General features: G+C 37.6%; 1 protein-coding gene across 1 annotated transcript; it reads left to right on the top strand.

Moving 5' to 3' along the window:
* Positions 1–1,296: 1,296 nt before the first annotated feature.
* Positions 1,297–2,204, top strand: LOC108486009 (pre-mRNA-splicing factor CWC21-like). The gene is made up of 2 exons (XM_017789839.2): positions 1,297–1,781; positions 1,950–2,204. The coding sequence occupies exons 1-2, from the start codon at positions 1,420–1,422 to the stop codon at positions 1,993–1,995; spliced, it is 408 nt and encodes a 135-aa protein (XP_017645328.1). The 5' UTR covers positions 1,297–1,419; the 3' UTR covers positions 1,996–2,204.
* Positions 2,205–25,403: the final 23,199 nt, after the last annotated feature.

Raw genomic sequence — 25,403 nt, 5'->3', positions numbered from 1 at the left:
TGTTAATATTGATCTAAGTCATCCTTTAATCTCCAAAATTAAAATAAAAGGTCATAACCAATGAGTTGAATATGAGTCATGCATTTGCCAACGATTTATTTTAGTCGTGGCAGGTGTGGCCATTCAAGGGATAGGTGTCCAATATGACCGGGAGTGATATGGATTATGAGCCAGTGGTGGAAGCTAATCCACTATTAGGTATAAATATTTATCGAATCAAATAAAAAAAATTTCATTTGTTGAGTCCTATTTTATCATTTAATTCAAAAAAAATTAAATTAAGTCTAAAATGAAATTTTAAATTTTAGATAGAGATTAAATTAAATAATTTAATTAATTTCAATACTATATTAATAAATCAGTTGAGAGTATCAAGTAATAAAAATTTTATTGAAAAAATTACAACTTTCGGCAAGGGCTAAACAAGTACAATTTGTCAAAAATTTTAATGCATTTTTTTTAGTTTCTACCTTTGTTTCACTTTAATTCTTAATATTTTTTACCCGATCAATACTTAAAAAGATAACTTTTTGGGTGATCAAAATGAAACTGACCTAGAAGTTCAATGACCAAAATGAAAGTGTAAACATAATGTGCTATTAGAGATTTAATGCCTAGGTGACTAAAATAAAAGTGCCCTAAAAATTGGGTGATAAATTTGTTAGGATTTCATGTTCAGTGACCAAAATTCTGCTATTAGTCACTTTACTTCAAAAGTTATGAATTTAATCCATGTACTTTTATTTGATCATTTTTAGACTTTAGTCATGTACTTTTCACTTTTTGAAATTTCACTCATCACCAAAATAATAACCGTAAAATTCATTGCGTAAAGTTTTATTATTTTCAAAATTTGATGCTCCAAATATATTATCATATGTGTAATGTCATATCAACTTATTATTTCCACATCTTACTCATTAAAAATTCAGTTAATGGATTAATGACCATCATTTGTGTCAAGATTGAAATTTCAAAATTCGATAAGTATAAGGACTTAGAATGATGTAACTAGAGAATATGAACTAAAACTACAACTGCACGTATAATACAAGACTAGTAATTGAAGTTAACCAAACGAATATAACTATTATTGTTTGGGTTAAGACTAATATTTCAAATTTTGAGAAGTAAAGGGACTAAAATTGACTAATTCAAAAAGTATAGGACTAAAAGTGATCAAATAAAAGGATTAGAGCTAAATACGCTATACCATAAAATACAGGGACTAATAGCGAAATTTAACCTACATGATAGATTATAAATCGGTGAGTTCCCTTTTTTTCATTTGAAATTTTCTGTTTCTGATGTCCATTGGTCAAACTAGCAATTGCAAGTTCTTTTCTTTTCTTAATCGTAAAATTGAAAAAAGGCATTGGCAGAATATTTGAGATAGGGTTTTGAAAAAAAATCCCTAAAATGGACAACGGAATCGGACTGAACACCCCTAGGGGGTCAGGCACCAATGGTTACATTCAGAGCAACAAATTCTTTGTAAAGCCGAAGACGAATCGGGTAACCGATTCCACCAAGCCTTTCGAGGCAGATCAAGGCAGCGCAGGTCTCACCACCAGGAAACCTAACAAGGAAATCCTCGAGCATGATCGCAAGCGTCAGATTGAGCTCAAGCTCGTGATTTTGGAAGATAAACTCGCCGAACAAGGTTACACTGAATCTGAGATCGCTGATAAGCTCGTCGAAGCTAGGAAGGCTCTCGAAGATGCTCAACAAGAGAAAGACGAAGAAGAAGAAGTTATACCAATCCCTACTCGCCAGCAAAAGTAATTTCTTGTTTATTTATTGATTAATTCATGTTTTGGAGGTTTTGATTTTCGGTTACGCAGGCTCACCAAGTGGATCATTAGTTTTTTTCTTAAATTACTTTGATTAATAATGGATGATTTATGTTCTTTTATTATTTATTGATTCATTCATGATTTGGTGGTTAGGGTTTCGGATACACAGAACCACCAAATTGCGGCAAGGAAGGAGTAGCAGATGGAGACCTTTAGTGCTGCTCTCGGGATTGGAGCTTCTGAATCTGGGCTTCCTCCTCTGCCAAATCCTGGAAACAACATCGATGAGCGGTGTACATAACTGTGATTAGGGTTTAGGGTATATCCAATATGATTATTTGCTATTATTGCGATTAGTATAACAACAATAATGATAATAAAATTAAATATTGTGGTAGAAATAAAAAATTAATCACACCGTACCACACTACACCTACTATCCATCCAACTTCATCTTGCTCAAGGTACATTCTCATCACTGAAGGACACAATTTCTTCCATGAAAAATGGTTCACTAAGCATCAAAGAAACCTTTTATAAACAATTTCCTATTCTTGCACAGTTTCTATAAAAATTTTAGAAGCATACATGTTCAAAGTACATTCTTATCACCCAAAGATGCAGTTCTTGTCAATCGAACACTAATATATGAATTATCAATTTACCTAAAATTGCTAAAATTCTTATTTAAAAGAAAATTTTGAGGGATATATTTAGTAATTTAAATAAAAATTTATATAATTTTTAAGTTTATTATTTTAACAAATAATAAAATTTAAAAGGGTTATTTTGTTAATCTTATATTTTTAAGAGCTATTTAAATTTAATTTTAAAATGGGATAAACTTTAACATACAAATAGATCAAAAGTTTAAAAGTATTTAATTGGTGCCGCTAAAAGGATTGGTGTCACCTTTTTTTATCCGATTTAAAAAGGATAATTACTTTATCAAGTCCCTAAACATTTTATGTAATTATATTTCAATCCACCCAAAAAAAAGTATTAATTTTTAAACTAACTAATGAGTGGAGATGGTAACGTTAATCACAATGGCGTCATCGACATTTACTGTTCAAAACAGATTATTTATGTATAACTTTTAAAGTAGGCTATTTTATAAATAATCAAAAGTTTAAGTCATTTTTATAAAGAGCGGAAAAAATTGAACTAAAGGAATGGGTTTCAAGAACTAATCCAAACAAATCATCAAATCCAAATAAAATTTAGGGGTTTCTTTTAGGGGGTGGGGAGCAAAAGGAAATGAAGAAGGCTTACATTTTAAGGTTGATCTCTATGCTGTTGAATTTCAAGGAATTTGCGAAGTTTTCTTCTTCAATCTTTTGCAGTCACGTCTTCCTCTAGAAAACTGGAAATTGAAATGCTTCGAATTTATTATGGAGAACGTAAAATGTGGAGCAGTGCAGAAATCGAAACCCCTTCCAACGATCGATGAACATCTCTATCTTGCATGATCCTACGAGGCTCAAAAGTTGAAAACTTGGTGAATGATGCTAGGAAATAAGCTCAAATCCCTGAACAATGATCAATGAATAAGTGTACTCTCATCTATCGAACCCCATCTCGGCCTGTTTTCGCAAACAAGAATTGCTGAATCCTGATCATACCAAAGCTGAAAAGTTAAAACCCTGTAATTGATGCTAAGAATTACGGACAACACATTGTATTATAGCTACAACATATCAAAAGATGGCACCATCACTCATTGATGAACCCATGTTGTTGTAATTTAGGAGCTGTATCCTAATCGTTTTCCATGAATTCAAGTTTTCAGATTTGTAAATACATTCTTATATGGAGGCAACATATTTTATCACTACATCTAATATTAATAAGTAAATTTGTTATAATTTTACTAAACTGAAACTATTCAAAACACCATTAAACCAAACATATATATCACCAAAATAAAACAAAACTCTAAGAAAGAAACGAATTTTAATAACCAAAATATGCAATAGAGCAAATGTTACTGTTAGAGTTGTGTGATCCAAATTCCTGTTAAGAAATCTGTGTTTTATTTTTCCCTTCTTATTATTTTGTGATCTTTCTATATTACAATTATCGACGCTCAGTTTTATCAGTTACGAAACAATGTAAGTTTTTATGAGCTAGATGATCATCTTTTAGCTTATTAAACACGATGTGAACGTCAATTGTTTGAACTTTAATAATAACACCATATTTAGATTCGAGCATAAGTATCAGATATGAATATACTTAATTTTAGTTTATAAATGATCATACACTAGAAAAGCACTAAACTTCATAATTTTGATTAGGTAAGCCCTTATATTATTCTCAAATAAGTCCTTGATCGTTTTTTTTTTTTTTTTTGCTTCATTCAAACTATTTTGTTTAAAAGCAACATAACAATAGTTTTAGTTAACAAATAAAATTGTCACAAAAACTATTATAACATGAAAACCAAGCATTCTCATCACAATCTAACATTCACTGCCACGTCTTAAACATAACCATGAGACTAATACTTGTTGTCGCTAATGTTTCTGCCATTTTATTGCCATGCTGCTCTGTTTTTGAAATTTCTACCTCACCCACACATGCTAGTCTCCTTTCTATATTTGCAAATGTAGTTTGTTGCGACCAAGTTCTATATCCAAATATAAGCACTTAAAGAGCTTATTTCAATACAAATTGAAGGTTTGAGGATTCAATGTGGGTAAAAATTAAAGGATAGAAGGTTATTTTGTACCCACATAAATTTGTCACAATAATTACATGCAAATAGAAAAATTCAGGCTTCCTTCATCCAAATCGATAGAAACATAAACATTAAATTCAAATGATTTATAATTTAAATTTGAAAATATAGTTAATTAAATTCCTTCATCCGACTATAAAACTAAATTATTTATATTTAATTTATTAATTTTAAATTAAATAAAATCGATTTTAAACAAAATATTTAATAGATTCATATTTAATTAGAATTTTATTCACATTATAATATTCAAATAAAATTTAATTTTAAGTTAAATCATATAGATAGTCATCAAATAATTCAAAATTTTTATTTTAGGCATCCAAAATAATAATAAAAAGTCATAATTTGTGTAACACCTCAAACTCGGCCCAGACATTATGGTCGGATCCGACATGCCACATCGAAGCGTTCAAAACATTTTATATTGTTGATCCAGAAAAACTTAGTGTTTTAAAAGATAATTTCATTATAGGTTAAAGTGAATGGAAGTTGTGCACCAGGTAGGAAACCGGAAAAGAGGAGGTGAGTCCATCGGATTGCTTAAGTACCAAGCTCCCTTTGGATCCAATCCTAGACATGTACACCGCCATCGCCACACCTTAACGTCATGTATATTTTCTGGCAACCAATTTGATTAAGTCCATTTTAGGAAAATGATTAATTTTGGAAAACATCTTCATTGCGGAGGCTTTACTGGTTTTCGTGTTATTTTGAAATCAATTACTGTTTTTTGAAAACGCGCCCTAAAGCTATCCAATTTCAACAGTTAAATATAAATATTACCTATCTTAATAAAACATATAAAAACCATCAAAATAAATAAGCGGCCTTGTTACATTTAAAAGCCCCAAAACCTCAAACGTAAATAAAAGGATGTCCAGTTCACCAGAAGAAAATCAAACTTTCAGAACGGGTGGCCACTCCGAATTCCCTCACAGCTCCAAGCTCACTATGGTTGGGGATTACCTGCGTGGATGAAAATAAAATGGGTGAGTTTGGGGAAACTCAGTGTGTAAATTAACCCAACCATAGCCTATATCAACTCAAACCACAGAAATAGAATAAGTTGGCCTTAACCCAGAACAGAAATTCAGAATAAAGCCCATAGGCCCATAACAGATCAGAACAAATATTACATGAATGCAGAAATCGCAACCCAGAGCCATCCATAACACCCCCGTACCAGCCTTACACCATGTGGGGAGACAACTCGACCTAACCAACCGCTACACACCACAGAATTTGCAGCATGGTCGCAGCAGAATAATGTGACAGAGTCACGGATCTGAATAATCGTGGCGAGCTACGGAAGCAGATATATGTGGCAGAGCCACCAGATCAGATAATCGTGGCAGAGCCACCAGAACGCTTCCTCCATAATATAACCATGTCCCCATTGCAACAGATATACAATCATGGCATACATCATATAGAATCAGATCATCATGCTTTTCAGTCAAAAGTAACTCTAGGGGTATAATGGTAATTTTGCACCTAAGGGTATAACAGTAATTTTCCATACATAGGGGTGTTCAAGTAATTTCACTATTCTTAAGGTTTTTATACATAACATAGCCATTTACGTACGATCAGAAACACTTACCACGTTTTCTTACCGACTTAGGCCCGTTGGCCCATTAAGCCCAAAAATATCGAAATGCACGGAATCGCGCACTCTACAGTCTTATCACTTTAATTTACTATATACATCAAACTATTAATCTTATGAGCATTAGCACACTCGCAAGATCTCAAAATACACCTTTTTTCGCTTTTGCCGATCTAGTCTATAAGAGGGTGTTAGTTACACACTGCTTTGCGACGATATCTTGTGAGATCCACACACGAACTGCCTACAATTGGATTACTAACACGTTAATCTGAATATTCAAGCACGAACTACATATTAACCCCTTACCATATTCAGCCAACCATACTTAAAACCCTATTGCTCTTGAGCTTAAATTCAAAAATTTTAAACTAGTCATTATTCGACTATTCAAGCATCACTTTCAAAATATAATATATATAAATATTCAAATTTCAAACTTACAGATCATAGTAAGCTTATAAGAAATCGATAAGCAACTCATTAACAAATTTGTCAATGTTTACCACATAATCATAATTTCACTGCAAGCTGTCTTCCTGAGCAACAGTCACTAAATCATTTATAACTGGAGCTACGAAACTCCAAATCAAGTGCCGTTAATTTTCCCTGAAAATAGACTCATATATATTCTACCCATAAAATTTCAGAATTTTTTGTTTAGCCAACCAATACCAGATTTTTCTCAAAATTTCTCATGTTTCACTATTTGACTAATCTGACCACTCTTCATTACGAATCAAATTTCTCATTGTACAGAATTCAAACTATGTTCTCGTTTATTTAATTTGAAACTAGACTCATTAAGATTTAATTACATAATTTATTCAGCTTCTAACTCATCTCCCACAATTTATGGTGATTTTCCAAAGTCACGATCTCTTCTTTGTCCCAAGCAGTTTATTACCAAATTCACTCTTTCACACATAACTTGCATGCATGTTATTTAAACATGTATATCACCAATCAATCATCACATATCTATGATTTTACTTAACTATAATCTCCATTTCATCATTTTAAAGCACAACATGTTTGCCCATTTTTCCCCTTAGCATCTAAGGCACATGCATGCTCATTTGTTTGGCTCAACTTCACCTATCTTCCATTTTTCATCAAAAGAACATGAAACAACAACCATTTCCTTCAGTTTAATTCATGACCAAATGCTCACAACACAACCAAAAACCAAAATATGCTTCAAGAGTTAAGGTAGAATTAAGAAGAACTCATGAACCTCAAAATAGAAGCAAAGTACCAAGAACTTGCCTTCAATTTTCCTCCTCCTAGTGACCGAATACTCAAGGGTTTCCTCCCCTATTTGCTCTCTCTCTCAAATTCAGCTATGAAGAACAAAGAATGAACAAAAACCTTCATTTACTTCCTTTTGTTATTCTTATCACTCAACATTTTATGACACATAAATGATATACTAATATTTGTGCCATACTCATGCCATAATTCCAATAAAAAATGCCCGTAATGCTTATCATGCCCATCATGGAACATTTTCCATGCTCATCATGCCCATCATGGAATCAATTTTTTTTTGCAATTTGTACCATAAATTATTAATATCAAGTGCACATATTGTCTACCACCAACATGATGGCCGACCACTACATGTAAAATGGGAGGTTTGACATGCAAATCCTCCTATTTTGCACTCTTATTTATTTGGCCACTACAAATTAGCCTATGGCATTTTCAAACATTTTCACATAGGTCTTATTTCATAATTTCACCCCCTTTTTCTTATAGAACAAAAATTAACTAAAATTGTCGGGTTCTATCTTAAGCTTGGGCCTTCTAGAGGCCCACTAACATAATTAAACCTATGCCAACATTCACAGAATTCCCGAAAATTGGGGCGTTACAACTCTACCCTCCTTAAAGAAATTTCGTCCTCGAAATTTACCTGATCCAAACAGATGAAGGTATTGCTGTTGCATCGCCTCTTCTGGCTCCCAAGTGGCTTCCTCTCTGCCATGATTACGCCAAAGCACTTTCACTAACGGGACAGACTTCCTTTTGAGAACCTTAACATCTCGAGCCAATATTTGCACAGGCTCCTCCTCAAAGGTCAAATCAGTCTGAACTTCAATTTTTGCAACTGGTACGACATGAGCAGGGTCAAAACGATAACACCTTAACATGGAGACGTGAAAAACATCGTGAATCCTGTCTAACTCTGGAGGCAATTCCAATTGATAAGCCACTGGGCCTACTCGCTTCAAAACCCGATAAGGCCCAATGAACCGCGGACTCAACTTGCCCTTCTTACCAAACCTTAATATTTTCTTCCAAGGAGAAACCTTTAAGAAGACCATATCACCTATTGAGTACTCAATCTCCTTACGGTTCAAATCTGCATACGACTTTTGCCTATCAGATGCTTCTTTTAATCGATCCCTAATTATTCTGACCTTATCCTCAGTATCAGCTACCAACTCTGGTCCAAGAACTTGTCGCTCTCCTAGTTCAGTCCAACAACTAGGTGTACGACACCTTCGTCCATACAATGCTTCATACGGTGCCATTCGAATACTACGCTTTGTTCTTTGTTATTGTATGCAAATTCTGCCAACGGCAAGTAATCCTCCCAACTACCTCGAAAGTCAATCACGCATCCCCTCAACATGTCCTTCAGAATCTGAATAACCCTTTCCGATTGACCATCAGTCTGGGGATGGAAAGCCGTACTAAAATTCAATCGCGTCCCCAACGCCTCATGCAACTTTTGCCAAAACCGAGATGTAAATCTGGGATCCTGATCAGAAATAATTGAAACTGGGACTCCATGAAGTTGCACAATCTCCGTCATATACAACTTGGCTAACTTTTGAAGTGAAAAGTCAGTACGAACAGGTATGAAATGGGCCGATTTTGTCAACCTATCCACAATCACCCACGCCGAGTCTTTTTTCGATGGTGTCAAGGGCAGCCCACTCACAAAGTCCATGGTTACCCTCTTCCACTTCCAAAGTGGTATCTTCACTGGCTGCAACAGTCCAGAAGGCAGTTGATGCTCAGCTTTCACTTGCTGGCATGTCAAACATTTCCCTACAACCTCTGTTATTTCTCGTTTAAGCCCAGGCCACCAGTATAATCCTCGCAAGTCATGATACAACTTATTCCCTCCAGGATGTATGGCACATAGTCCCCCATGAGCTTTCTTCAATATTATCTGCCTTAAATCAGAGTCCTTCGGAACACAAATTCTTCCTCGGAAACACAGAAATCCATCACCATTTAAACTGAACTCAGAAGTTTCCCCTTCCTTAACTTGTTGAAAACGAGTGACCAAAGACTCATCTTCCAACTGCTTTTTCTTAATCTGGTCCACCCAAGTTGGCCTTACTTACAATTCAGCCAACAAACTGCCATCATCATACAGACTCAAATGAGCAAACATTACTTTCAGATCAGACACGGTTCTACGACTCAAAGCATCGGCTACCACATTAGCCTTGCCTGGGTGATACTCGATCAAACAATCATAATCCTTAAGCAACTCAATCCATCTCCTTTGCCTAAGGTTCAGCTCCTTCTGAGTCAACAAATACTTAAGACTCTTGTGGTCTATGTATATAATACACCTCTCCCCGTACAAGTAATGTCTCCAAATCTTAAATGCAAATATCACTGCCTGCAACTCCAAATCATGAGTAGGATAGTTCCCCTCGTGAGGCTTAAGCTATCGTGATGCATATGCAACCACCTTACCCTCTTACATTAACACGCAGCCCAAGCCTACATGTGATGTGTTACTGTACACAGTAAAATCCTTCCCAGACTCTAGCTGAATTAACATAGGTGCTTCAGTCATAACTTTCTTCAACTTCTCAAAAGCTTCCTGCTGCTTCTCAGTCCATACAAACGATACTCATTTCCTTATCAGAGGTGCAGCCAACACAGAAAAACCTTCCACAAACCTTTTGTAGTATCCTGTCAGTCCTAGGAAACTCCGTATTTCCGACACTGACTTAGGCAGCTTCCACTCCAAAATCGCTTCAATTTTCTGAGGGTCCACCTTAATCCCCTCAGCAGAGACCACATGTGCTAAGAAGGTTACCTCCCTCAACCAAAATTCACACTTGCTGAATTTCGCAAAGAGTTCCTTCTCCCTTAACACTTGCAGCACTATACGGAGATGCTCATCATGTTTCACTTCAATTTCAGAATATACCAAGATATCGTCAATAAAGACGACTACGAGCTGATCCAAAAATGGTTGGAACACACGATTCATTAGATCCATAAATGTTGCAGGAGCGTTCATCAGCCCAAATGGCATAACCAAAAACTCGTCTGAATGTCGTCTTATGGATATCTGCCTCCTTGACCCTTAACTGATGATATCCAGATCGAAGGTCGATCTTGGAAAATACAGAAGCTCCTCTAAGCTGGTTGAACAGATCGTCAATCCTTGGCAGTGGATACTTATTCTTAATCATCAATTTGTTCAACTAGCGATAATCAATGCACATCTGTATCATACCATCCTTCTTTTTCACGAATAGATCGGTGCTCCCCATGGAGACACGCTTGGCCTAATGAAGCCCCTATCCAACAACTCTTGAATTTGAGCCTTTAACTCCACTAACTCCTTCGGTGCCATCCTATACGGTGCGATAGACACGGGCGCCGTTTCAGGCAACAAATCTATTCCAACTCAACTTCTCGGTTCAGAGGCAATCATGGAAGCTCCTCCGGAAAATCATCTTGGAACTCCTTTACGGTCCTAACCTTATCCACTGTCAGTCCCTCCTCTTCCGACTAACTTACAAATGCCAAATAGGCCTCACAACCTTTCCGAATCAACTTTTCGGCTCTTAATGCTGACACCACATTAGACAAATATCCATTCGCTCACCTATCACCATAACCTCCTCATCCTTTGTGGTCTTTAACACCATTCGTTTAGCAACATAATCCAGAGTCGCCTTATGCTTAACAAGCCAGTCCATTCCCAAAATGAGATCAAACTCTCCGAACGGTAACTCCATCAGATCTCTAGGGAAAATCCTACCTTGAGTTTCTAAGGGTACATCCCTATATAGTTTGTCTACCCTAATCGAGTGACCCAAAGGGCTTAGTACAGATACCACACTCACAATCTCCTCAGAGTGCACACCCAACGACCTAGATATGGCACATGCAACATAGAACACGAAGCATTGCCTGTGACAGGGCATCTTCCCCGGTACTGCGGTCATGAGACTCTACCTCTGTTACCAGTGGTATCGGTGCATCCACCATCAGCATATGTCCCGAAGATGAAGATCCCGCTCGAGCCCTTCCTCGGCCACGTCCACGACCTCTTCTACGAGTGGCTCTGATACCACTAAATGTAACACCTCAAACCCGGCCCAGACGTTATGGCCGAATCCGACATGCCACATCGAAGCGTTCAAAACATTTTATATTGTTGATCCAAAAAAACTTAGTGTTTTAAAAGATAATTTCATTATAGGTTAAAGTGAATGGAAGCTGTGCACCAGGTAGATAACCGGAAAAGAGGAGGTGAGTCCATCGGACTGCTTAAGTACCAAGCTCCCTTCGGATCCAATCCTAGACATATGCACCGCCATCGCCACACCGTAACGTCATGTATATTTTCTGGCAACCAATTTGATTAAGTCTATTTTAGGAAAATGATTAATCTTGGAAAACATCTTCATTGCGGAGGCTTTACTGGTTTTCGTGCTATTTTGAAATCAATTACTATTTTTTGAAAACGTGCCCTAAAGCTATCCAATTTCAACAGTTAAATATAAATATTACCTATCTTAATAAAACTTATAAAAACCATCAAAATAAATAAGCGGCCTTATTACATTTAAAAGCCCAAAACCTCAAACGTAAATAAAAGGATGTCCAGTTCACGGAAGAAAATCAAACTTTCGAGCGGGTGGCCACTCAAATTCCTCACGACTCCAAGCCCACCATGGTTGGGGATTACTGCGTGGATGAAAATAAAATGGGTGAGTTTGGGAAACTCGATGTAAATTAACCCAACCATAGCCTATATCAGCTCAAACCACAGATATAGAATAAGTTGGCCTTAGCCCAGAACAGAAATTCAAAATAAAGACCATAGGCCCATAACAGATCAGAACAAATATTACATGAATGCAGAAATCCCAACCCAGAGCCATCTATAACACCCCCGTACCAGCCTTACACCATGTGGGGAGACAACTCGACCCACCTAACCGCTACACACCACAGAATTTTCAGCATGGCTGCCAGAACAGATAATGTGATAGAGCCACCAGAACAGATATATGTGGCAGAGCCGCCAGATCAGATAATCGTGGCAGAGCCACCAGAACGCTTCCTCCATAATATAACCCATGTCCCCATTGCAACAGATATACAATCATGGCATACATCATACAGAATCAGATCATCATGCTTTTCAGTCAAAAGTAACTCTAGGGGTATAATGGTAATTTTGCACCTAGGGCTATAACAGTAATTTTCCATACATAGGGGTGTTCAAGTAATTTCACTATTCTTAAGGTTTTTATACATAACATAGCCATTTACGTACGATCAGAAACACTTACCACGTTTTCTTACCGACTTAGGCCCGTTGGCCCATTAAGCCCAAAAATATCGAAATGCACGGAATCGCGCACTCTACAGTCTTATCACTTTAATTTACTATATACATCAAACTATTAATCTTATGAGCATTAGCACACTCGCAAGATCTCAAAATACCGGCTTTTCGGCTTTTGCCGATCTAGTCTATAAGAGGGTGTTAGTTACACACCTGTTTGCGACGATATGCTGACGAGATCCACACACAAACTGCCTACAATTGGATTATTAACACGTTAATCTGACTATTCAAACACGAACTATATATTAACCCCTTACCATATTCGGCCAACCATACTTAAAACCCTATTACTCTTGAGCTTAAATTCAAAAATTTTAAACTAGTCATTATTCGACTATTCAAGCATCACTTTCAAAATATAATATATATAAATATTCAAATTTCACACTTACAGATCATAGTAAGCTTATAAGAAACCAATAAGCAACTCATTAACAAATTTGTCCATGTTTACCACATAATCATAATTTCACAGCAAGCTGTCTTCCTGAGCAACAGTCACTACATCATTTATAAATGGAGCTACAAAAGTCCAAATCAAGTACTGTTAATTTTCCCTGAAAATAGACTCATATATCTTCTATTCATAAAATTTTAAAAATTTTTGGTTTAGCCAATCAATACCAGATTTTTCTCAAAGTTTCTCATGTTTCACTATTTGACTAATCTGACCACTCTTCATTACAAATAAAATTTCTCATTGTAAAGAATTCAAAATATGTTCTCGTTTATTTCATTTGAAACCAGACTCATTAATATTTAATTGCATAATTTATTCAGCTTCTAACTCATCTCCCACAATTTATGGTGATTTTCCAAAGTCATAATACTGCTGCTGTCCCAAGCAGATTTATTACCAAATTCACTCTTTCACACATAACTTGCATGCATGTTATTTAAACATGTATATCACCAATCAATCATTACATATCTATGATTTTACTTAACTATAATCTTTATTTCATCATTTTAAAGCACAACATGTTTGCCTATTTTTCCCCTTAGCATCTAAGGCACATTGATGCTCATTTGTTTGGCTCAACTTCACCTATCTTCCATTTTTCATCAAAAGAACATGAAACAACAACCATTTCCTTCATTTTAATTCATGACCAAATGCTCACAACACAACCAAAAACCAAAATATGCTTCAAGAGTTAAGGTAGAATTAAGAAGAACTCATGAACCTCAAAATAGAAGCAAAGTACCAAGAACTTACCTTCAATTTTCCTCCTCCTAGTGACCGAATACACAAGGGTTTCCTCCCCTATTTGCTCTCTCTCTCAAATTCGGCTATGAAGAACAAAGAATGAACAAAAACCTTCATTTACTTCCTTTTGTTATTCTTATCACTCAACATTTTATGACACATAAATGATATACTAATATTTGTGCCATACTCATGCCATAATTCCAATAAAAAATGCCCGTAATGCTTATCATGCCCATCATGGAACATTTTCCATGCTCATCATGCCCATCATGGAATCAATTTTTTTTTGCAATTTGTACCATAAATTATTAATATCAAGTGCACATATTGTCTACCACCAACATGATGGCCGACCACTACATGTAAAATGGGAGGTTTGACATACAAATCCTCCTATTTTGCACTCCTATTTATTTGGCCACTACAAATTAGCCTATAGCATTTTCAAACATTTTCACATAGATCCTATTTCGTAGAAGGTTTTTGTTCATTCTTGGTTCTTCATAGCCGAATTTGAGAGAGAGCAAATAGGGGAGGAAAACCTTGAGTATTCGGTTACTAGGAGGAGGAAAATTGAAGGCAGTTCGTGTGTGGATCTCGTCAACATATTGTCGCAAACAGGTGTGTAACCAACACCCTCTTTCTTAGTCTAGATCGGTAAAAGTTGAAAAGCCAAAATGTCGAAAACCGGTATTTTGTAGATTTGCGAGTGTCACGAATGCTCGTGAGGTAAATCGATTAATGTTTTTGGTAGTGCAATGTTTGGACTGCAAAGTGCATGATTTACGTGCCCTCGATATTTTTGGGCTTAATGGGCCAAAATTGGAGCGTTAGATAGCGGGCCCAATTCGGTAAGAACCCTCGATGCGTAATTACATTAGTACGTGAAAGGTAGGAATATGCATGAAAAACCCTAAAATAGATAAAATACTGAAATACCTTTAAAAATGGAAAATTTACAGTTTACCCCTTGTAGGTAAATTACCAAATACCCCAGGGTTAAATTGACCTAAATGCATGTTTGATAGTTGTTATTTATTGCATGCCATGTTGTTATTATCGATGCATGGGACACGGATATTGACGGAGGAAGCTTGAATGTGGCTTATCCACGTACTAGAGGCTTTGCCTCAATTCTTCGATAATCGAAGCGCAAAGGTTAAGGTTGTGGAGTATTAAATTTGGGTGGGTTAATCTATTCCCCACATGGAGTATAGGGCTGGTGCGGGTGGAGTGTAGTGGTTGGTGGGTTGAGTAGTCTCCTAAATGGGCTTGCATATGTTGATTGATGTTGCATGTATTTTGAAATGGGCCTATGGGCCATCTTATTATCTGAATAAGGGCTAAGGCCCGGTTTATTATGTCTGAAAAGGGCTCGGCCCGATACTCTTATTACTGAATGGGCTTAGGCCCAATGGGCTTGGTGACTTGGGCTTTAAATGGGTTTTCCTTACACACTGAGTTTCCAAACTCACCCTTCTTTAACCTTGCGGTGAGCCTTGATGTGGGTGACTTGGAGCGGAGGGATTCAGAGTGGCCATGGTGAATACTTTTGGGTTTGAAAAAGAGACTGGTTTTCTTAAGTTATTTTTAATTACTATTTAATTTTTGGGTTGTAATAAGGTCATTTTAACTTTATTTTCTTTTTTGATTTTCTGGGATTATATTATTTTAAACAACTTTAAATTGATGGACAATAATTCAAATGGGCTAGACTTAGGGCGCGATTTCAAAACGATACTTGTTTTTTTTAAAATAACCTGACGTCACGAATATTCGATTTACCAAAGATAACCACACAAAGAAATTTCAACTTGTTATAACCAAGTGTGGCAATGGATGTGGGCATGTCTAGGACTCGATCCAATCGAAGAGCTTGGTACTTAAGTAGCCTTCATGGCTCACCTTCTCTGTTATGGATACCTACCTGGTGCTCAGCTTCCATTCACTTGGTTAGTTTAACAAAAGTCAGCTTTTAAAACACTAAAAAGGGAACACGGGTTTTTGACTTCAATGTGGCACGTCGGATTCGGCCATAACGTCTGGTAGGCGTAAAGGCTCTGGCCCGAGGCCGTAGGGTAAACTAAGCCCTAGGAAACCGGACAGAGCTAAATTGTGGTTCTGTGAGAACAACTCGAAACCTTATCTGCTCATAAGATATTACAGTAATAAACAATGGAAACGATAAACTAACTACATAAAATTCGTGTCGATAAATCGATATGAGTAAAAGAGCTACTCGGGAAGAGGCCGTGGTCGAGGCCGAGGTAGTACTCAAGCTGGATCTTCGTCTTACGAACACATACCCACTAAGAGTACGACCACCACCGGTGGAAGAGAATGGGCCGTATGATCGGGCATGGGGATGACGCTCTGTCCCGAGCCATGTTAAGAGTTTTGAAAAGGGTGGCGGAACTAATATCGGCCCATGAATAGGGGTCCATTTACGAGCGATTAAGACCAGCGGAGCGGAAGTTTTAGGGTGTATTGGAGTAGCCCCAAATGTGGTAATCTTGGCTAGAAGCCATGAAGCGGATTATGGATGACTTGGTACTCGGTGGAGCAAAAGTTAAAAGGAGCGAGATCCTTACTACGAGGCGAGGCGTGTCGGTGGTGGATCATTTGTGAGAGAGGTACCCAGTTGAAAGGGTAACTTGGGAGTTGTTTAAGCGATCCTTCAAGGCGAAGTATGTCGAGCTAGCTATGTAGATCTTGTGAAGGAAGGAATTCTGAACTGACCGTGGTGGTAAGATCGTTCTTGAATATGAGGCAGAGTTTCTGCGATTGAGCCGGTATGCTAGTGGTATTGTCTCTACCGAATACGAGCGCAGTGTTCATTTTGATGATGGCCTCAGGGATGAGCTAAAGGTGCTCATAGCTTCGCAGAGAGAGCGCGATCTTGCTGCACTAGTAGAAAAGGATAAGATAGCCAAAGAGGTGAAGCAAGCTGAATGAAGGAACTGTGACAGGGATCGAAACCGGTTCAAGAGAGATGTTGGACCAGCTGGTGCTACAAACCGGAATGTTAAGAAAGCGAGGATGGAGGAACCAGTTCCAGCGGTTCCAGTGAACACTGTTAGACCACAAGCTTGTGGAGATTGTGGTAGAATGCATCTGGGGGAATGTTAGAAACGTTCTGGGGCTTGTCTTCGTTGTGGATCAAAGGAAAATAAGATCAGGAATTGTTCTAGGAGGCCAGCTCAGGCTCAAGTGGTTGAACAAAGGGCTGTGCAACCCGTGCAACCAGTGCGAGGTGGACCGCCGCCGTCGAGAGGTCGCGGTAGCAATGGCCATGGATGTGGGGCACCTGGCATGGGTACTGTTAACAGTGAGGCTCATCAACCAGCTTTGGTATATGCTGCTCATCGCCGCGAGGAGGGTGACACACATGATGTAATAACTGGTACGTTTTTTTATCTCTAACGTACCCTATACTACTCTGATAGATGTAGGGTCAACTTATTCATATGTTGCATGTGATATTTCTTGGGCATTGGGTGTTCACTTTGAGGAAACTGTGTGTGGGGTAACTGTAATAAGTCCGTTAGGTCACTCAGTTAAAGTAGAGAAACTCTTTAGGGAGGTGCCTTTAAAGACTCAAGGTAGGATTTTCTGTGGAGACTTAATGGGGTTACCATTCGAAGAATTCGATTTGATCTTAGGGATGGATTGGCTGACCAAGCATAGGGCAACGTTGGATTGTGCAATTAAGAGGATGGCGTTAAAGACTATTGAGGATGAGGAGGTAATGATTATTGGGGAACGAAGAGATTACTTGTCCAATGTGGTATCGGCTTTCAGGGCTGAGAAACTGATGCGTAAGGGATGCGAGGCGTACTTGGCTTTTGTAAATCAAGTTGAAACTGAGGATCTGACTGTGGATACCGTCAGAACTGTTAGGGAATTCTGAGATGTTTTCCCAAAGGAGCTTCCTGGATTGCCTCCTAATCGGGAAGTAGAGTTTGGAATCGATTTGTTGCTTGGAACAGCTCCAATATCCATTGGAACAGCAAGTATTCAGATGGCTCCATATGAGGCACTTTATGGGCGGAGATGTAAATGCGCCTCGTGTTGGACGAGTTGGGTGAATGACAAGTGCTTGGATCGGAGTTGGTGGCGGAATCTTGAAAGTAAGGTTAAGTTGATAAGAGATCGATTAAAGAAGGCATCGATGAGCGAAGTCGTATCTGAGATCTAAAGTGCAAAGAGATAGAGTTAGCGATTAGGGATATGGTTTTCTTAAAGGTTTCACCTTGGAAAAAGATCTTGTGATTGACAAGAAAAGGCAAATTGAGTCCGCGGTTTATAGGGCCTTATCGGGTTCTTAAGCGGGTAGGGCGATCGCGTGTCGATTAGAGTTACCACGAGTTAGACGAGAATCCATAGCGTCTTTCATGTGTCTATGTTAAGGCGATATCGATCGGATCCCTCACATGTTGTGCCGTGGAGGAGATTGAAGTAAGGGCTGATTTAACCTTTGAGGAAGAACCCATACAAATTTTAGATCGAGAGGTTAAATTTCTAAGAAGGAAGTCGGTTCAGTTGGTAAAAATCTTGTGGCGTATTCATGGAAGTGAAGAAGCTACTTGGGAATCGAGAGAGACTATCGTCAACAATACCCTCAACTATTTGGATCGGGTAAATTTGAGGCGAAATTTCTTTAAAGAGGTAGAGTTGTAACACCCAATTTTAGGGAATTACGTGAATGTTGGCATAGGTTTAATTATGTTAGTGAGCCTCTAGAAGGCCCAAGCTTAAGATAGAACCCGGCAATTTTAGTTAATTTTTGTTCCATAAGAAAAAGAGGGTGAAATTATGAAATAGGACCTATGTGAAAATATTTAAAAATGCTATAGGCTAATTTGTAGTGGACAAATAAATAGGAGTGCAAAATAGGAGGATTTGCATGTCAAACCTCCCATTTTACATGTAGTGGTCAGCCATCATGCTGGTGGTAGACAATATGTGCATTTGATATTAATAATTTATGGTACAAATTGATAAAAATTGATAATGGGTTAGGTAAATGTTCCATGATGGGCATGATAAGCATTATGGGCATTTTTTTTTATTGGAATTATGGCATGAGTATGGCACAAATATTAGTATATCATTTATGTGTCATAAAGTGTTGAGTGATAAGAATAACAAAAGGAAGTAAAGGAAGGTTTTTGTTCAATCTTTGTTCTCCATAGTCGAATTTGAGAGAGAGCAAATAGAGGAGGAAAACCTTGAGTATTCGGTCACTAGGAGGAGGAAAATTGAAGGTAAGTTCTTGGTACTTTGCTTCTATTTTGAGGTTCATGGGTTCTTCTTGATTCTACCTTAACTCTTGAAGCATATTTTGGTTTTTCGTTGTGTTGTGAGCATTTGGTCATGAATTAAAATGAAGGAAATGGTTGTTGTTTCATGTTCTTTTGATGAAAAATGAAAGATAGGTGAAGTTGAGCCAAACAAATGAGCATGCATGTGCTTAGATGCTAAGGGGAAAAATCGGCTAATATGTTATGCTTTAAAATGACGAAATGGAGATTATACTTAAGTAAAATCATAGATATGTGATGATTGATTAGTGATATACATGTTTAAATAACTTGCATGCAAGTTATGTGTGAAAAGTGATTTGGTAATAAATCACTTGGGACGATGCGATAACATGACTTTGGAAAATCACCATAAATTGTGGGAGATAAGGTAGAAGCTGAATAAATTATGTAATTAAAGGTTAATGAGTCTATTTTCAAATGAAATAAACGAGAACATATATTGAATTCTGTACAATGAGAAATTGGATTCGTAATGAAGAGTGGTCAGATTAGTCAAGCAGTGAAACATGCAAAACTTTGAGAAAAATCTGGTATTGATTGGCTAAACCAAAATTCTGAAAATTTTATGGATAGAAGATATATGAGTCTATTTTCAGGAAAATTAACGACACTTGATTTGGAGTTTCGTAGCTCAGTTTTAAATGATTTAGTACTGTTGTTAGGAAGACAGCTTGCGGTGAGATTATGATTATGTGGTAAACATTGACAAAAATTTGTTAATGAGTTGCTTATTGATTTCTTATAAGCTTACTATGATGCATAGGTGTGGTTGCCCGAATATGGTAAGGGGTTAATATGTAGTTAAATGTTTGAATAGTTAGATTAACGTGTTAGTAATCCAATTAAAGGCGGTTAGGTGTGTAGATCTAAATCGACATATAAATGTAAGCAGTGTGTAACTAACACCCTCTTTCTTAGTCTAGATCGGCAAAAGTTGAAAAATGAAATCTGAAAACCATTATTTGTAGAGATTTAGAGTGTGCGAATGCTCGTGAGGTAAATCAATTAATGTTTTAGTAGCGCAATGTTTGAATTTGCAAAGTGCATGATTCTGCCCGATATTTTTGGCTTAATGGGCCAAAATTGAAATGATGAATAGCAGGCCCAATTAAATAAGAACCCTCGTTCGTGATTACATTGAATGCGTGAAAGGTAAGAATATGCATGAAAAACCTAAAATAGATAAAATCTTTGAAATACCTTTAAAGTGGAAAATTTATAGTTTTACCTAGTAGATAAATTAAAAATACCCACAGGGTTAAATTGACCTAAATGCATATTTGGTTGTTGTTATTTCTTGCATGCCATGTTGTTATTATCGATGCATGGAATTTGGGATATTGATAAAGTGGCTTGTCCCGCGTCTTTGAAATGGAATTGCAACCTTCTTCTTTCGATGCCTAATATCGATTCTTCGAGTAATAACAACATGGCATCGTAAAACTAGCTTTTACAATAAATTAAAAATACAAGGTTAAATGCCATAATAACAAAGCTTATAAAAATCAATAAGCATTGAAATCATTTATAAATGGAGCTATCCAAATCAAGTTAAATTTTCTGAAAATAGACATATATCTTCTATCCATAAAATTTTCAGAATTTTTGGTTTAGCCAATCAATACCAGATTTTTCTCAAAGTTTCACATGTTTCACTGTTTAACTAATCTGACCGCTCTTCATTACGAATCCAATTTCTCATTGTAAAGAATTCAATATATGTTCTCGTTTATTTCATTTGAAAATAGACTCATTAAGCTTTAATTAAATAATTTATTCGACTTCTAACTCATCTCCCACAATTTATGGTGATTTTCCAAAGTTACGTTACTGCTGCTGTCCCAAGTAGATTTATTACCAAATCACTTTTTCACACTTAACTTGCATGCATGTTATTTAAACATGTATATCACCAATCAATCATCACATATGTAATTTTACTTAAGTATAATCTCCATTTCATCATTTTAAAGCACAACATATTAGCCGATTTTTCCCCTTAGCATCTAAGCACATGCATGCTTATTTGTTTGGCTCAACTTCACCTATCTTTCATTTTTCATCAAAAGAACATGAAACAACAACCATTTCCTTCATTTTAATTCATGACCAAATGCTCACAACACAACCAAAAACCAAAATATGCTTCAAGAGTTAAGGTAGAATCAAGAAAAACTCATGAACCTCAAAATAGAAGCAAAGTACCAAGAACTTACCTTCAATTTTCCTCCTCCTAGTGACCGAATACTCAAGGTTTTCCTCCCCTATTTGCTCTCTCTCAAATTCGGCTATGAAGAACAAAGAATGAACAAAAACCTTCCTTTACTTCCTTTTTTCATTCTTATCACTCAATACTTTATGACACATAAATAATATACTAATATTTGTGCCATACTCATGCCATAATTCCAATAAAAAAAATGCCTATAATGCTTATCATGCCCATCATGGAACATTTACCTAACCCATTATCAATTTTTATCAATTTGTACCATAAATTATTGATATCAAGTGCACATATTGTCTACCACCAACATGATGGCCGACCACTACATGTAAAATGGGAGGTTTGACATGCAAATCCTCCTATTTTGCACTCCTATTTATTTGGCCACTACAAATTAGCCTATAGCATTTTCAAACATTTTCACATAGGTCCTATTTCATAATTTCACCCCCTTTTTCTTATGGAACAAAAATTAACTAAAATTGTCGGGTTCTATCTTAAGCTTGGGCCTTCTAGAGGCCCACTAACATAATTAAACCTATGCCAACATTCACAGAGTTCCCGAAAATTGAGGCGTTACAACTCTACCCCCTTAAAGAAATTTCGGCCTCGAAATTTACCTGATCCAAATAGTTGAAGGTATTGTTGACGATAGTCTCTTCTCGATTCCCAAGTAGCTTCTTCCTTCCATGAATACGTCACAAGATTTTTTTACCAACTGAACCGACTTCCTTCTTAGAACTTTAACCTCTCGATTTAAAATTTGTATTGGTTCTTCCTCAAAGGTCAAATCACCCTTACTTCAATCTCCTCCACCGCACAACATGTGAGGATCTGATCGATATCGTCTTAACATAGACACATGAAAGACGCCATGGATTCTGCTCTAACTCGGTGGTAACTCTAACTGATACGCTACTGGCCCTACCCGCTTAAGAACCCGATAAGGCCCTATAAACCGCGGACTCAATTTTCCTTTCTTGCCGAATCTCAAGATCTTCTTCCAAGGTGAAACCTTTTTAGAAAACTATATCCCCAACCGCGAACTCTATCTCTTTCCGCTTTAGATCCGCATACGACTTTTGTCTATCAGATGCCTCCATTAATCAATCTCTTATCAATTTAACCTTACTTTCAGTATCTGCCACCAACTCTGGTCCAAGCACTTGTCGCTCACCCAACTCGCCCAACACGTAGGCGCATCGACATCTCTCGCCCATAAAGTGCCTCATATGGAGCCATCTGAATACTTGCTTGGTAGCTGTTATTGTATGCAAACACCGCCAATGGCAAGTAGTCCTCCCAACTCCCACGAAAATCGATGATACAACCCCTTAACATATCCTCCAAAATCAATAACCTCTCCGATCGTCCATCCATGCATGGGTGAAAGCGATCTTGAAATCCAAACGTGTACCCAATGCCTCCTGTAACTTCTTCCAGAACCGAGATGTAAACCTAGGGTCTCGGTCGGAAATAATTGACACTGGCACTCCATGTAGTCACACTATCTTTACCACATACAACCTAGCTAACTTTTGCAGGGAGTAATCAGTACGAACTGGTATGAAATGGGCAGATTTTGTTAACCTATCCACCACTACCCACATAGAATCTTTCTTGGTGGGTGTCAAAGGTAGCCCACTCACAAAGTTCATAGTGACTCTCTCCCACTTCCACAATGGAATTTTCACCGGTTGCAGTAATCCGTAAGAAATTGATGTTCACTTTCACTTGTCGGCATGTCGACATTTCCCACGAACTCACGTTACTTCTCGTTTAAGCCCAGGCCACCAGTACAGTTCTCGCAAGTCGTGATACAACTTATTCCCTCCAGGATGCATGGCACAATGTCCCCCATGAGCCTCCTTCAATATTGACTGTCTCAAGTCAGAGTCATTCGGAACACAAATTCTTCCTCGGAAGCATAAAACTTCTTCAGTATTCAGTCCAAAATCCTCATTCTCACCCTTCTCAACTTGCTGAAATCGAAGAACCAACGAGTTATCCTTCAACTATTTTTCTTTAATCTGCTCAGTCCAAATAGGCCTCACTTGCAATTCTACTAACAGACTTCCATCATTAAACAAACTCAAACGTGCAAACAAGGCTCTCAAATCAGAAACAACCCTTCGACTCAACGCATCAGCCACCACGTTAACCTTACCTAGGTGGTACTCAATCAAACAGTCGTAATCCTTAAGCAACTCTACCCATCTTCGTTGCCTAAGGTTTAACTCCTTCTGAGTTAACAGATACTTTAGGCCCTTATGGTCCGTGTATATGATACACTTTTCTCCATATAAGTAATGTCTCCAGATTTTCAACGCGAAGATCACTGCTGCTAGCTCTAAGCCGTGCGTAGGGTAGTTCGCTTTATGAGGCTTAAGCTGCCGTGAAGCATAAGCGACCACCTTACCCTCTTGCATCAGTACACATCCTAACCTCATATGCGACGCATCACTGTACACAGTAAAGTCCTTCCCAGACTCCGGTTGAATCAACACCGATGCTTGATCAATACCTTTTCAAATGGTCAAAAGCTTTTTGTCGACTCGGTCTAGACAAATGCTACCCTTTTCTTAACAGTTTCATCAATGGTGCGACAATCGAGAAAATCCTTCTCATTTAACCTTCGCTAATAGCTTTGCCAAACCCGTAAAACTTCAATTTCGATACTAATTTTGGTGGCTTCCATCCCAAAACCGCCTCAACTTTTAGGATCCACTCTAATTCCTTCAAAGCAGAAACTACATGACCTAGAAAAGCCACTTCTGCAACCAAAATTCACACTTACTAAACTTTGCATACGATTCATTCTCTCTCAACACTTGCGGCTGTCAATACGATGCTCCTCATGTTTCTCCTCAGTTTCTGAGTATACCAGAATATCATCGATGAAAACTACCACGAATCGGTCCAAGTAAGGTTGGAATACTCGATTCATCATATCCATGAAAGCGGCAGATGCCTTCGTCAACCTAAACGGCATAACTAGGAACTCGTAATGACCATATCCACTTTCTTTACCCTTAACTGATGGTATCCAGATCGAAGGTTAATCTTGGAAAATACCAAAGCTCCTCTAAGTTGGTCAAATAAATCATCAATCCTTGGCAGTGGGTATTTGTTCTTTATCGTCAGTTTGTTCAACTGGCGGCAATCGATGCACATGCGCATTGTCCCGTCCTTTTTCTTCACAAACAGAACCGGTGCTCCCCATGGAGACACACTAGGTCTAATGAAGCCTCTATCTAACAACTCTTGGATTTGAGCTTTCAGTTCTACTAACTCCTTCGGTGCCATTCTATAGGGTGCAATGGATACTGGAGCTGTTCCAGGCAACAAATTGATTCCAAACTCTACTTCCCGATTCGGAGGCAATTCAGGAAGCTCCTCTAGGAAAACATCTCGGAATTCCCTAACAGTCCTGACGGTATCCACAGTCAGATCCCCAATTTCAACTTGATTTACAAAAGCCAAGTACATCTCGCATCCTTTACGCATCCGTTTCTTAGCCCTTAAAGCCGATACCACATTGGACAAGTAATCTCTTCGTTCCCCAATAATCATTACCTCCTCATCCTCAATAGTCCTTAATGCCATCCTCTTAGTTGCACAATCCAGCGTTGCCTTATGCTTGGTCAGCCAATCCATCTCTAAGATCAAATCGAATTCTTCGAATGGTAACTCCATTAAGTCTCCACAGAAAATCCTACCTTGAGTCTCTAAAGGCACCTCCCTAAAGAGTTTCTCTACTTTAACTGAGTGACCTAATGGACTTATCACAGTTACCCCACACACAGCTTCCTCAAAGTGAACACCCAATGCCCCAGAAATATCACATGCAA

The sequence above is a fragment of the Gossypium arboreum genome, chromosome 6, assembly GCF_025698485.1.
Source record: "Gossypium arboreum isolate Shixiya-1 chromosome 6, ASM2569848v2, whole genome shotgun sequence".
In the NCBI taxonomy this organism is placed as follows: domain Eukaryota; kingdom Viridiplantae; phylum Streptophyta; class Magnoliopsida; order Malvales; family Malvaceae; genus Gossypium; species Gossypium arboreum.
The sequence above is the reverse complement of the archived record's forward strand: the minus strand, read 5'-3'. Positions and strand labels throughout refer to the sequence as shown.